The sequence below is a fragment of the Amphiura filiformis genome, chromosome 8 (genome assembly GCF_039555335.1).
Source record: "Amphiura filiformis chromosome 8, Afil_fr2py, whole genome shotgun sequence".
Taxonomy (NCBI): Eukaryota; Metazoa; Echinodermata; class Ophiuroidea; order Amphilepidida; family Amphiuridae; genus Amphiura; species Amphiura filiformis.
Window position 1 is genome coordinate 25453943 of NC_092635.1, and position 15155 is coordinate 25469097.

Below are 15155 nucleotides of genomic sequence, written 5' to 3' on the forward strand. Positions count from 1 at the left end.
GTTCATAGTTACCAATCATTTGGTACTTTATAAAATGCTCTATCAAAATCAGTTACAAGTGGCTATGTAGCCTCAAAGGTTTGTTAACTAAAAAAAAAAGACTTTTCATATGGTTTTGTATTCCCTAGAATCAACATATATGTACTTGTACAATGTAATTTGCCAGTTTTAACCTTTCACTTGGATCCCACTGAAGCAGATGTTGACAGAAAACATCCCAATTTTACACCAAAAATGGCACAATTGTTATGTAACAATATCATAAATACAATACATATGGACATATTTTCAAGTCCTGCAATTACATTTAGCAGCATTGATTTCTTGATTGAGTTCTCACAAGTTGTATATTTTGCACAGATAGACAATTAGACATTGTACATTGAAATCCATATTTTCCAAATATTTGCCAAATTATTATAGTACTAGTTACCACATAACTGGTACATAGTTTGCTGTACAATATAAATATATCATTGCTTCAGAATGTAAAAATACTACTAATCATGTGTGTGTCCAAGTCACCATTTGCCTACAGGTGCAGCTTCATAGAATTTCCCTCCCTAACCCATACAACACATAACAAGATTCCCCACCGACAATCAATCCTGAAATACCACATGGAAGTCGGTCAGTTGACAATCCAATCTACATATACATGTACTTATATAAAACATAAGTTATGATTGAATTACATATGCAAGTTTGGAGTCAAGTCCTCAATCCCGCCATTCCAGCCAGCCTAATTTGAACGTAGGGTTGCCAGTTCTCCTATATTCAACAGGAGTCTCCCACAAGATTTCCTGTGCACTGTCCCATACCTTTGAGTGTGTCCTGCTATGGATTCAAATCATGCAAAATCTGCAACCTCATACAGTTTTCTTAGTGGTATTTTTCATTGGTGTTTATTACCACCTCCACCCCTTTCCCGGCTGTGAAATTTCTGGCTTAATGATAGATGTTGGCAACCCTACAATGTGTGGCAAGCATAAAGATCCATCACACATATCTCAATATCCTACATTAGATTATTTAAGATACTTGCGAACAATATGAAAAGAAACATGAGAAACTGATAAGATCAAATAATACACCATACTGAGATGTTTATATTTTGAATTGAAAATATAGAATTTCTGACACTCATATTTCAAATATGGATTGAATTTGAACCCTTGGATGAGGATTGATGTCTGTTGAGTATAAACAAACAGGACATATGCGTAGTCCTAAAACAGTAAGCCAATAAGCAAACCTGTAGGTTTATCAACATGGTACATAAAACAAGACTCTAACACAACTACAATTGCAAGAAGATTAATCTTTCCAGGTTCCCCTATCATACTGCATTGAGGAATAGACAACAAACTCAAGTGGAGCCAGGAAAGATCCAAGTTCTTGCACTGCTGTTACTGGCCTTGTATTCTGGAATGACGGAATTGAAACCTGACAAAATATTCTTGACATCAGTTATACATACAAAGGCAGTTTTCATAAACAACCCTACAAAAACATACCAATGTACCTCTTTAGTTGTTTGTGAAATCAAAAATAAAAGTTGTTTAAAAAAATCCTAGCTACAAACGGAGACTCCTATATGTACTGCGCCAGCCATCTGAAACCTTCGCCGTAGCCTTGCCGCTTGAGAACACTACACATAAATAATTCTACTGGTCTAGTCTGTAATTCTCTCTGAGGTACATTGCCCTGTAAGATAGATAAAGAATAAACAATTTATTAATTTTTGAATTTATTACTGGCTACAGAGAACAGCTCATAATGACCAGGAGCAACGGGTATGTTTTCTCATGCTAAATTCTGAAAATGCCCATTAGTCCATGTGTAATTTTGCCAGCTATGGGCAAACTTTGTTGTTGAATTTATTGCAAACAACTTGCATTCCTGGTTAAATACCTTCGCTTTTTATTATGCCTCCACTGCGAGGCATACTGTTTTTGCAATGTCCGAGCTTCCGTCCTTCCGTCCGTCCGGATGCTGTATCTCGGGCATGGATGGGCGGATTGACTTCAGATTTTCAGGATAGGTTGTTCATGGTCAGAAACCCTGGATACTTCTTTTTGGGTGGGGTTCAAGGTCATATACTGAGGTCAAAGGTCATTTGAGATCAACCAATCAGAAATGCTGTCAGATGACCAGTAGTGTCCAGGGGTTAAACATAGTACAAAAATGAGCTTACTTTTCCTGTTGTCTGTCCGTGTAATCCAAAGTTTGCTCTGATTTCATCTTCACTTGCAGCCTGCGGTACGTCTATTTTATTTCCGAGAATTAGAATGGGTGCATTGGCAACTTGTTCATCTGTCATCAAACTCTGAAAGACGCATGAATGATTTACAAAATGTTTAGTACATTCAATATTAAGTACAAAAGAACTTCATAGTTCAAAATTATCCTTACATAATCTGCTCTGTTTTGCATGTATGTTTACAGATACATTTTCAAATGCACATTTTGGTCAAATCAATCCACATATGGATGATAAATGTCTTGTATTGTGAGCATACTCAGCATAGTGTGCAGAAAGTTGTGCTTGTTTGAACATTCCTTGCTAAAGTCTATAAATGTTAAAAATTCTGTCCATAATATTAACTGTTGACACCCAACAGTGTGGGCCAAAATTACTTGCTCCCTTTGATCTACTGACTGACTTTGGAAAAAAACCAAAATCACAGCTGTTTGGTAATCTCGGAATATTGGGTGTCCCAAAGTATGTTAGATTTTGTTACAATTCAACATATTTTGAACCTAAACATTTTCCTCCTAACCCATACAGAAAAAATATGTCCATATTTAGATTCCTCGTCAAATTTCCCTTCAGAAAATCTATACTTTGACTATGATAGGATAAGTAATTAAAATTTTACAGTAACTTTTAGATTTTGAAGATGGGATGATTTGAAGATCTGCATTACTTACTACAGTGTTTAATATGACAACGGGTAGTTTTGTATGGAAAAGTTTGTATTTTCTAGACTAAACCAATCATAAATGATTAAAAACAATTAGTAGAATTGTTTAGCTGTAAGGCCATTAGTCTTTTAGATGCTAAATAGAGTCCAACTCCAATTTACAGCCTTTACAGAAGCATACCAATCCCATAGAGTTTGTGTACCACATCCCCCACCACCACATCCCCCACCACCGCCACCCTGCCCATTCTGAATTCTATGAAGCACAGTGTCAGTATTAAAAAAGTTTAAGTATTTCTTTTTACAGGGTTGAAAGTGCATTTTATTTAGCAATAAAATGAGACCACAAGCATGACAAAAACTTCTTACTTGACAGAGATATCATCATTTGTTTTGAGTCGACTTTGGCAAAATGTAACGTCGCCACCTTTTTTTGGTGGCGAGCTCAAGACACACGACCTTACATATATCTCCTAAAATTGCTTAACAGAAATAATGTATTCAATTTAAGTTTTTACACTTGGCAAGGAATGTTAACTCCGGAGATTACAACATTCTCAAATGACTTATTGCACCCATGTTAGTTATCAGTGGAGGGCATATATAGGCCATTACCAACTTACATCTAATTCTTCCTTTGCTTCAGCAAATCTTCCCCTATCTGCAGAATCTATAAGAAATACAATGCCTTGTATAGCTGGTAGATAGTCTTTCCATACCCTCCTAGCCTGTGCATGACCACCTAAATCAAAGGTTGTGAATCTCATACCACCCATTTGTAATTCTTCTGATGCTGTAAAAGGAAAAAAATACAACTATGAATTTCATGTTCAGAATTATATGGTCACTTTATCACAAAAGCAAAGTAACAGTTTCAGAGGAAATTTTGGTCCCATAACTTACAAAAGGCAAGAAAACCTTACCCAAGTACATCGTCGTTGGGCAGTTAAGACCTCCCGTGTGTCATTGGCCCCTGAACAAGTTTAAAGCAAAACCTCCTATGTAACGTCTTTGCAGTTTTGATTTAAACATATTTAAGGGCCATAAGTACATTGGAAACATGCTTAAAACAAAACTACCAAGAGGTTACATAGGAGGTTTTGGTTTAAAAATGTTCAGGAGCTATTGACACAAACATGTAGGAGGTTTTCCTGTAGACCTACAAACCTACATCAGAGATGGCCAACATTTTTTGGACTGAGTGACATATTGCATATTTTGATTGTCTGACAGAGCCCATGAATCGGTAATATTGTTAACTTTTCTTTCATATATTCATGATGATATTTTGGTAAGGAAGGGCTTTGCATACAGCAATGGACTTTGTTGAGGGCACAGAAAGCAGAATCTCAGACATCCAGTTACTACCAAGTTACCACAATGGAATTGCATTATTCCGTGTGGTAGTAACTGGATAGTTGAGGGCAGCATGTGGTACGCAGGCCACAGGTTGGCCACCCCTGGCCTATAGCATGTATGACTGAAAGCATCTCGCACATCAAAACAGGTGGCACTTGTATGAATTGTAAGTAAATGTAAGTTTTTAAACTTAAAAGTTAGTTACCTTGTATCAATATGAATTGTGGACAATGGACACACAATAACAAAACATATAGTGTGTTCCTGCGCTGATACACAATCTTAGGCCACACATTATTCATATGGCAGAGGCAGTTCTTCCACATGTGCACATACAGTATTCACCTTGATCTTGTGTACACAATTTAACTGTGTGAACATCTCAACTACATCTACATTTTGTTCAACAACAACAACAACAACAACAACAACAACAACAACAACAACAACAACAACAACAACAACAACAACAACAACAACAACAACCACAACAACAACAACAACAAACCCCAAAACTTGGATATAACTTACTTGGATGTAACGTTGGTACGTGCTGTGCCATTCTGTCGTCTTTAAGCATGTGTAATAGTGTTGTTTTACCAGCATTGTCTAAACCTAGAAATACTAATTTACCACTTTTCTTGTATAAGCCTGCAAGAAAGGGAAAGTTGATTACTGGTACATAATATTGTTTTCAACAATACAAATGTGCAGTGCTGTCTGACTGAATCAAAAGATGACCTTGAAGCTCTCATTGAGAGAGATCTGCAAACTGTTATAATTAATGAGAGCTTCTATTCACCGATCGCACGGTCATCTCAAAACAAGATTCTACCCGCAAAGTGTGTGTTGCGTGCGTGTACGCCCATCAAACGTGTGCTTCAACTGCATGCCCTTGCAAAAGTCTTATGACACGTAGTTAGAAAAGTGTGAGAAATAAAAATGCACTTTTTGCGCATGCGTTTGCAGGGAAGACCTTGTTTTGTTAGCAAGATGGCGTATCCGTGCAAAGGTGAATATTATATGTCCTCAATTAAAATCAGAAAGTGCCACTTTAAAATGTAGAGAATGGTAAAGCAGCACCATATCCATGAGTACAGAAGGTATCAACAGGAGATGTTCATGGGAGCTGGTGGAATCCATAGGCAAACTCCTCGGTCCAGGGTCAGGGACAGCATCCCTGGAAGCTCTTGGATTTTAGCCTTTTTATTTGGCTAAGGATGGCTCTGTTTGGACATGATTTCTTGATTAATCAAAGTACACCAACATCTTTTTTCCTTTACTAGCCACTGTGCGCTGTTTGGAATGCACCACTGTGTCGCGCCCCCAGTTACAGATCCCTCAGTTAGACAAAATATTTTATTGTTTTAGGGATAGTTGTTCATGCACAAGGAATTGTTTTTATCTTCAATACATCCATTTTGTCAAACCATTTTACATTCAATGACTGTGTGTTGTGTAGTAATATACATTTTTTAACTTCAGACAGTTGGAAGTCACATTAATCATTGGTTTTAATTTGGAAAATGTAACGTGTTAATGAGCAAATGATATACTTACCTAAATATTGAAGCATGCCAGCAAAAAAATCAAATATATAACTAAACATGGTGCTGCCTGTGTTGAAGTCTACCTGTAAAATGGCAATAAAAAAAATCAATCACATTTTACCAAATTGGAAAGTCACATTTTTTCACTGTTCAACATTTTACCAAGTTGACTTCTTTTTACAGCTCTTTAAGGGCAGAAAAGGATAGACACATCATCCATGCCCAATTTGAGACTTCTAATAATGAACACTACAATGTACCCTTTCACTTGAAACTGGTAAAACAAAACTTTATTTCCCCATTTTGTTTTGATTTAAAAATCACTTTTTCACACTTTTCTATTCTAAAAAGTCTATTTATGCCTAAAAGGACGACGTGAATGAGATGATGGCAAATAAAGAAGTTTTTAACCAAATTTAATCAGTGTTATTGTCATGTGAATCTTTTGTTACATTCCTTATTAAAATATAATGTACATAATTACATTCAACAGAACCACCTAATTTATCATGCAACTGGCTGAAATCAATGAATTTTACAATAATCCATGGATTCTCAAAATTTGCGAGAATCCAGATTCTCGCAAAATTCTTCCATGAGAAATGAAATGAAATGAAATGAATCCCCCTCCCCAACAAGGGATATGTGTTGAAATGATGGGGATCGTAATATTTTATTCGGACATTACATTTAAATATATCCCTGCCAATCCCTGACCGTGTGGACCACTGTAGGCATGACATGCCCCCACTATCCCTCCGAGGCTCCCGGGCTATCCCTATCCTGTCGCTTTCTACTGTGTTTCTACCATTCAGATTCAGTCCCCGGGTTGCAGTGTCAGGACTGAGATTAAAATACACTGGTTACGATATTTTGTTACTGTATATATGATGATGCTGATGATGATGAAATAAACTTGAACTTGAGTGCTTCACAGTTGGGGATGGGGGAAGTACTTAAATATTTGCAGGGCCTCAGACTTGTTGAAGCTCAGGAGGATCGAAGTTGATTCTCCACACTCAATTCTGCGCGAATCAATATTGATTCTCCCAAAAACGGAGACGCACACATTATGGCCCGCGTAAGGGCCCTGGAAGCTCTGCGGTTCTAGATTTCTACATTTACATGCTCTCTGGTGCAATCTGAGCCTAAATCTGGAGCTTCTTTTTCATATAAATTTATGACCAATATTTCAGAAATATCAGGCCCTGAAAATGACAAACAAAATTCTGAAAAAAAAACCCCAAATAATTTGAGTGCATAAGTTTCTTCCTTCTGAATAAGATTTTTTAAAATTAATATTGCATGCAACAGCTCTTTAGAAAGTTGATTAAGAGTTTTTGTAATCTCCAGCTAGCTTGTCCAGGCGCCTAAAATTACACACATAACTTGTGCAGTTGTAAACAACAATGATTCAGTCTGATTGATGAGTAACCCATGAGACAAGTATAAACACAGCTTTACGCAATCATACAATGACTAATTTACATAGGCACAAAGGCAAACTTGTTGCAAAAAACGGGCGGCCAAAAAGACCAGTAAACTAGTAAAGTAAGAAGGCCATTGTGGTAAATTTATTGAGACACATTCAGTAGATAATTCAACTTACTTTTACGAAAAAATAGACACACGCACACAACAAAATTTATATCACGAAGTCTCAGGCATCATAATTCCATTCGTTAGCATTGTTTAAAATGTATATAGTAATCCTAAATAGTTTCCAAAGCAGTCTTTAAAAATCATTTATTGAGCTTTCTTTGCACAAATTTGAACCAAATCTTGACGAAAATTTGCTATTTAAATTACATTGTATCTTGTGTTGAGCATCTACATACATGAAAACAACAGTCAGTGGGAATGGTCTAGTTTGTAGACACATAATCTGATAATAGACAATCACATGATTTCGGGTGCCATCTATCACATCATCATGAGTGTTGTAACACGCTTGTAGAGGTGCACGAGTATGTATCGCGTTGTATGCATCTAGACTAGTGCGGAACATGTGCACGCACAAGCAGTACACGCAAATATAACACAACATATATGATGTGGTCTGAGAGTGAGACTTGGAAGTTTACCCTTAGGTAGTCAGGCTCACATCACACAATATAGGTGGCGCTATTCGTCCATAGGGAAGTGGAATGTGCCTGTACGGTCCAAAAATGGCTTTACAGTGGGGCTCAATGGAAAAAATTACTAAAAATTAATTTTGACAACCAAAACCTAAGTGATGTTGACTTAGGCTAGGCACCGGAGTAGATACAGTAGTAGCTTTTCACATAAAATTTGCATTGTTCACAAAATGTATCAACTTCATGGAGAGAAAAACATCAGATTAGCACGTGTGAAATAGGTGCAGAATTCGGCATACTTGACTTACTTCGAATTGCGTGTGACTTCATCAAGTGGTGGAAAACGATTTCCGCTTTTGACTTGAATTTTCGCTTTAAAAAAACCGGCCGCGCATTTTGCCGTTTTAAATCGCGCGAAACTCCGGTGCCTAACTTAGGCCAATGGAACTTGATTATTAGTTTCCGATTGGATGTTTAAAAAAAAGGACGAGGTCGCTATTTCATTATTCATTATTCGGTCTCTTTTCATTATCCATTATGTCAACAAAATCAATGATTTTATGAACAGCTTTCTCCAAATTTAGGTACCCCACCAGTACCAAACTATATATTGTTGATGAAAGACCATCTCAAAACAGGTACATTGTATCATCTTTACAGACATTTTGCAACAGATTGAGAAAAGATTTGAATTTGTTTTCATAAAAATGAAAAGAAATTAGCAATTTTTGTAATCACTAGAAACATGATGAGGTAATCCTTAAAATGTCCATTATTTACTACATCCTCTACCCCTACAACTAAGAAAAAGTGCTGATTATGATCAGCAGGGGATGTCAGACATTTTGAGAGTTCCAATTTTGATTATTTCCATTTCAATGTTCAGATAATTGACTTTTTTATGAAAATAATGAAAGGTTTTGGTCAAATTGAAAAAGTGATGCGGGCGGTCAATAGGAATAACAATCGAGTTCCATAAATGGATTCATAAACTATCACATAGACATAGTGCAATCTATGTTCCACCAAGTGGACGCTCGTTAAAGCGCAAAAGCAATTTGTGTGCAAATCAAGACCATCCAAAACAGCTTTCTTACAGTAAAGAATAGGAGGTCATCTGGGGTCACATACAGTAGTGTACATTGTACATGTGCCTGCTGTCACAATTTCACACACAAAATTTTGGACAATTTGGTGACACTATTTTTGTCTGTAACTTCAAAAGTATATGCACTAGAAACATGATTGACCCCTTATTGTTTAGGTAATTTGATTCTCTTTCAAATGAAAGAACTTTCAGCTAAAAATATTGAACTTCAAAATTTTATGAACACACCTACCTTAGCCTAGGCGAACCAATTTTGGTTTGCCTACAGTAAAATTAAGTATTTCTTGGCCAAACTGGAACATGCGTGTTGCGTCCATGACCATATAGCGTATACGTATAGCGTAACTTGAGTACGGTACTAACTTAAGGAGTTAAGCATCACCGAGCGTGTACGCAATGTAAGGTGCGTGTACATGCTTTCTTCTGTACTATGCCTGGTCGAGCACCCTCACAGACCCGAACGTAGTGAGGGTGCTTGGTATGTCCGCCATGTTTCAAATCCATGGATGGCCAGCACATTGGCCCGCAAATTTAAGCTTTATGAGAAGCCTGTTTTAGTTGCAAAATGAGAACACAGAGTGCCTTATCTTTAACCCACATTCTCAATCTCTCATGCCAGAGGTTTAAATAAAACGATCCCTAACTAATTATCAAAAGATCGTAAATATAATTTCTTGAAACGTGCCGGCGAAACGATTTGTTTACAAGTAACCATCCTTGTTCCGACACCGATACCGTTCATTCGGCTTCATTCGGCAAACCACATGATCACTCAAACTAGGATTGGACGATCGATTGCGTGAAATTTTATCCAGGTTACCGGGCGATGCTTAATGGCGATACTCGCGTCTTGGAAATATTTTTCAACCACGTTGCAAAATGATCGGAAATACACCATCAAGGCGACTCGATCGGTAAGCATCATTAAAACTAAGCAATATTTAGTATTTCTTCTTTTGATTTTTCCGATAAAATTGTAGTTTACAGTTTTGATTAGTTTGATGAGAGTGGATTTAAACACCAGTCCACTAGTAGACGTTTTAATTGACAGTTTGACAGTTCCGCCGGAGGATAATGTGAATCCATAAGATGTGGCGATCAATTTCACGATTAAAATCTTTCCTTTGGGGCGATTTCCATTTCTTGCTATCATTTAAAGCCTGAAAGCATCAATACTAAAGATAGGCTATCAGTCACTTGTGCAGATATGTTAGCATTGGATTCCATTTCTTGTTTATTTTTCACTGATGAAAATGCCTGTTCTGTTGTATCTTGTATTGGTGGGCTATTTCATTATAAATGACAACATTGAGTCCCAAAAGGGGTCAAAATTCAAACTCATTTATTTCATGCAAATTCATTATCATTTCAAAGTTCAGATGGTGTGTCAATAATTCTCAAAATATTAGAGCGTCAAACCCTCAGGAACCATTAAAAAAATTAAATTGAATTTTTGCTGTGTAAAACATAGCTGCCGTCTGGAGGGCACATTTTTTTAAACAATTTAATACACAACTTTGAAAGAGTATACATGTATGTAACCAACATTGGGTTCATACTTATTCATATTTAGTCTGTAATAATTGTTGTATGTTCCTTTACACTTCAGTGTCTTAAATATGCCAGTTTCAATATAAAACAATTAGTAAATTGATACTAATCCAGATAAATGGTGCAAAATTACTACATATTTTAAGGATAAACTTTATCTTCACATGAAAAATTCATGAAATAGTCATTTTGTCCTGCCCAATAGCTACACTGATGCATAAGTGAGTATTCTCGTCAATCTGTTGTACTAGTCATGGAAAACCTAAAATAAAAGACCCTCCTGTGTCATTTGTTCTGGATAGGACACATTTTTAACACATAATAAAGCATACTTTAACTTTAGAAATAGCTGCATCAATATTATTGCATCAATATTATTGCATAAAAGATCCCCAGCATTTAAAATCCACTACAAACAGGGTTAATATTCTGGTTAAATTAGGAATATTGCAATTTTTAGCTAACCGAAGTTCAATGCAGAATAATATCATATGTGTTCTCAACAACTGGACAATAATTTGAACACTAAAGTGGTTTGTAAGCATAATTTGCAATAAAATGCAAAAATTTCTTGTGGGTTTGGCTCTTTGAAATTTTTATTTTTTAGTTTGTTTACCAATTCATGGAAATGACATAATTGTGCTGGAGAGGACATTTGTTAAATTGCAAACAGAATCGTGGATACAGGCTTGCAAAATGCAACAAATACCAAATCATGTGCCACCTTGGTAGAAGGAAGACCACTCTTCCTCTACAAATTTCACATTCTATGATATAATCCTTCTTATTTCAACAATTAGTAATTAACTTCAGTTCTGGAGAGGACAAATTTTTAACGCTTGGAACTGTGGTATCAAGAACAAGTGGTCTACTGTATGTAAAATAAATGAATTCCTCAATCAGTGCCCTGTCCCATCAATTGGTAATATAACACAGATTATACAGGTAGGGTAAGGGTTTATATTTCCTCTTTAATGTTAACAAAAATGGAGGCATGAATTGGAGAGGACACTCATTTTTTATTTAACATAAAATGCCAATTTTGCAAGAATCTCTGAATTTTAACATTTTTGCACCAATTTTCACCATTCAACTTGCATGATGTTCCACACATATCATATTTTCATTGCAACAAGCACATTGCCATAGAATGTACCTAATTTTTCAAAGAATTAATTCAGAATACATGGGCAAAATGAAATGGGACTCCAAAATTGGGTTAAAAATGTACCTTTTGGCAATTTTTTTTATACAAAAATAGACAGAATTCTGTCAAAATGCTCATGTAGCTTGTAGTTTGTGGCATACTTAGAATTAAGTTAATAACACTGCATTATCACCCTAATTATATCAACCAGATATGATAAAAGCCATTTTTGTGAACGTGTCATTTATAATGAAATAGCCCTTGTAGTATTTCCCACATATACTTCTGTACCGTGGCAACGCAGACTGCGTTACTGGCCTGTATCTCGTTTCGGGGAAAGAACGTTTGTAGCACATACCTGTTTTTAATGACTTTGCAACAATGTCAGCAGTAACACCTTGCAGTCATACTTTTGAGTTTGTATGGAGCACATTCGTACACATAAATAAGTGAAATCAGAATATCCTGAAAGGAATTTAGGTAACGAATTCAACAACACTGACCTCGCAGCAGCTAATGTTTTCATGTCAACATGGCGAATGAATGACGTAGTTAGACATTTTTAGCCTACGTTTCGTATCCTACTATCGGATCGTTGAAACAACAAAACCTCATTCCTCGGCCTCATTCACGAATTCACTCACCTTCCTACACCACCAGTTGTAATAAAACTCAAAACATCCCGTGTTATTCCTCAAAACTACATGTACCTTCATTAATAAAAATTGAAATCCTAGTAGAAATCCGTTATCGAAAATTGTTTTGATATAAAAGCGTCAACAAAAGTAATTTTTCTGAAGAGTAGATACCACGTGTCAAAATGGCGGCTCGCAGTCGCATCCCCTGCTTTTGTACATGTACCCAGGTCACGGCCTGTCTATGTGACGACCAGTCAGGGTCAGTGGACAGCGCAACCTGTCCGCCGTAATATATGCACCTAATATGGGCATAATGGCTCCGCCCAATATACGGGCTGTCAATCATCCTTATTCACAATGGCCTTTGTCGAACAGACTTTTACACAGGTAAGAGCTCACGCTGTCCTCACTTTAGCGATTAGGATCGACGATCGTCAGGCCGACACAATCTGGTTGTGTAGGAGACTATCATCGTGATGCCCACGTTGGAACCATTGGATTTACGCAAGAAATATTCATTGCCAGGACTGAAGCGGTGTGGCCATTTCTATGTCTGTACCGGGCAAGTACCGGACATTTTTCAACACGGAGCTAGCGGAGATTACTGCAAATTCGTCCAAAGCCACACTTTGCCAAAGGTAAGCAAAGGGTGAACTTGGGGATCGCATTTTTAACTTTGACCAAACTGTTTCGGAGTTAAGGCTTGCTAAAAGTAGACCATTTCGGGAGCTGTATTTGTTGTGCATGTCACATTCGCCGAAGAATGATTGCCATGCTCTAGTATCCCGCCGTTCCGGAGAACGGCGGTATACATAGGGCCTACCTAGACGTGCAGTAGTATAGTATGACTATGTTGGTGTATGTTTATCGTGGAGCCACTAGCGTTTATAGTGTTCCAGTTTGGCCAAGAAATCCTTAATTTTACTGCACATGAGCAGTTGCAATTCAATCCAGTGTGAACCCAACTTAGTTCAGCTCAGGCGAATGCGAACCGGTTTGCGGGTTCGCGTTGGATTTGAAACCCTGCATCTCTGCATGAAAGTTACACGTATGACCTAAAAATCGGACCTATATATCTATATAAATAAAAGTTCATAATATTGTACGTGAATATGAATTATGAATTATGATACGTGATACTTGTACTTGCGCAAGTTTCTGAAATTCTGATGATCTGTCAGTGTCATCAACAAATCAGTGTTTATTTTTATACCGGCGTATCGACAAACATGACAAACATTGTGTCACTTACTGGCTTTATTAAACTACGCAATAAAGTTGATATTCAATTTACGACAAGTTTGAAGTAGATAAAGGTCACATATCGTAATTAGTCTTACAGTTCTTACCAATTTTAAATCAGTTCGTTATAGATTCCGATTTTAGACACGAATTGTACGCGTGTATTACAGGAACAGGAGGTACGAAAATGGTGGACACAGTGATCTGACGTCATTTTTCCGACGACATGTTTCAATACAAGAATTTTGATTGGATTATTTTTAAAAGGTTAAAGTTACATTATTTGATATTGCTCTCTAAAAATAATATATTTTGAAAATTCAATCATTTATACTACCATTTGTTTAATTATAACACTGTATAATATATAGAATATCTCAAATTGTTCTTCAATATTAAAAAAACAAACACTTTAGTTGTTCTTCACTGCCCTTCCTTTGAACCAATCAAAATAGAATTTCGTGACTCTTTAGTTTGTCAAATGTAAGCAACATATGTCAAAACCAGGGGTACCCACTTCATAATACGAGGGAAGGGAAAAATAAAATTATGGATATTTGGGCCTGGGTGGACAATTAATTAATTAATTTTTGCTCTCAAGGAAAATATGTTGGACGCATTTCTAAAGTTGAACTCGAAATTATACAGATATTCATCACAAGTAGGCCTAAAGTCATAAAAAAGTTGACACAATGCCACAAAATTTAGAGAACAGAATAGGCTATGTACAAAAAAAAAATTGTTTGATTGGCGTAACATTAAAAAAAAATTAGGGTAGCCCTACTGGTAGGCAGGGATTTTTCTTTTTTTTAGTATATTCAAGGACATTCTCTGTGATAAAAAAAAAAAATTTACCAATGCAACTTTTAAAGCTATAAATTGCGTTAATTAATTAATTATTATTTTTGCAAATAAAAGAAGAAGAAAGTCTAGGGTCGGGCCTAATTTTAGGGTACGTCGTACGCCAATCAAATAATTTTCTTAGGCCTATATACTCCCTATGACAGAAAAATACACTAGGGCGACTAGGGCCTACGAAATTTTTTGGGATTAAAAAATATTATTGCCAAGTGAAACATAGCTAAATCCTAATCCTTTAGTTCGTTCTAACTGGCAATAAAAGTCAAATTTTAATATTTTTGCAATCTGAGGGAATAGGGTAAATTGGGGTAAATGGAACGCTTAAGCAATAAATCACTTTCTGTGGTCAGGAGGGTATCCATATATGATTTTTGTTTGTTTCAATAATTAGATAATATGTTTTTACAACTTGTTTTAACAGATAAACTCCCATTTTATGGCTTTGTTTCTTGTGTCGGTCCAAATACATGCATGGTCATGGTGTTCCAGTTACCCCAACAAATTGGGGTAAATGGAACAGTGGGTTGGGTAATTGGAACAAGGGGCATTACTTGCAAGGAGCCTAAATTCATAGCTATATTTACATTGAAAAGACATCAGAATATTTTATTTAACATATATTTTGTGACTAAACAAAAGGTTAACAAAAATAATTTTGTTTTCATGTTTTTATATAAACATGGTCAAATACCAC

At 36.3% G+C, this 15155-nt stretch overlaps 1 protein-coding gene across 1 annotated transcript; it reads right to left on the minus strand.

Annotated features, from left to right (window-relative positions):
• Positions 1 to 369: 369 nt before the first annotated feature.
• On the minus strand, positions 370 to 13837 carry LOC140158851 (small COPII coat GTPase SAR1B-like). Its single transcript, XM_072182104.1, has 6 exons — positions 13708 to 13837; positions 5847 to 5919; positions 4818 to 4937; positions 3551 to 3720; positions 2198 to 2329; positions 370 to 1707 (listed from the first exon to the last, which is right to left on the minus strand). Exons 2-6 carry the CDS (start codon positions 5893 to 5895, stop codon positions 1594 to 1596), a joined length of 585 nt encoding a protein of 194 aa, XP_072038205.1. The 5' UTR covers positions 5896 to 5919; positions 13708 to 13837; the 3' UTR covers positions 370 to 1593.
• Positions 13838 to 15155: the final 1318 nt, after the last annotated feature.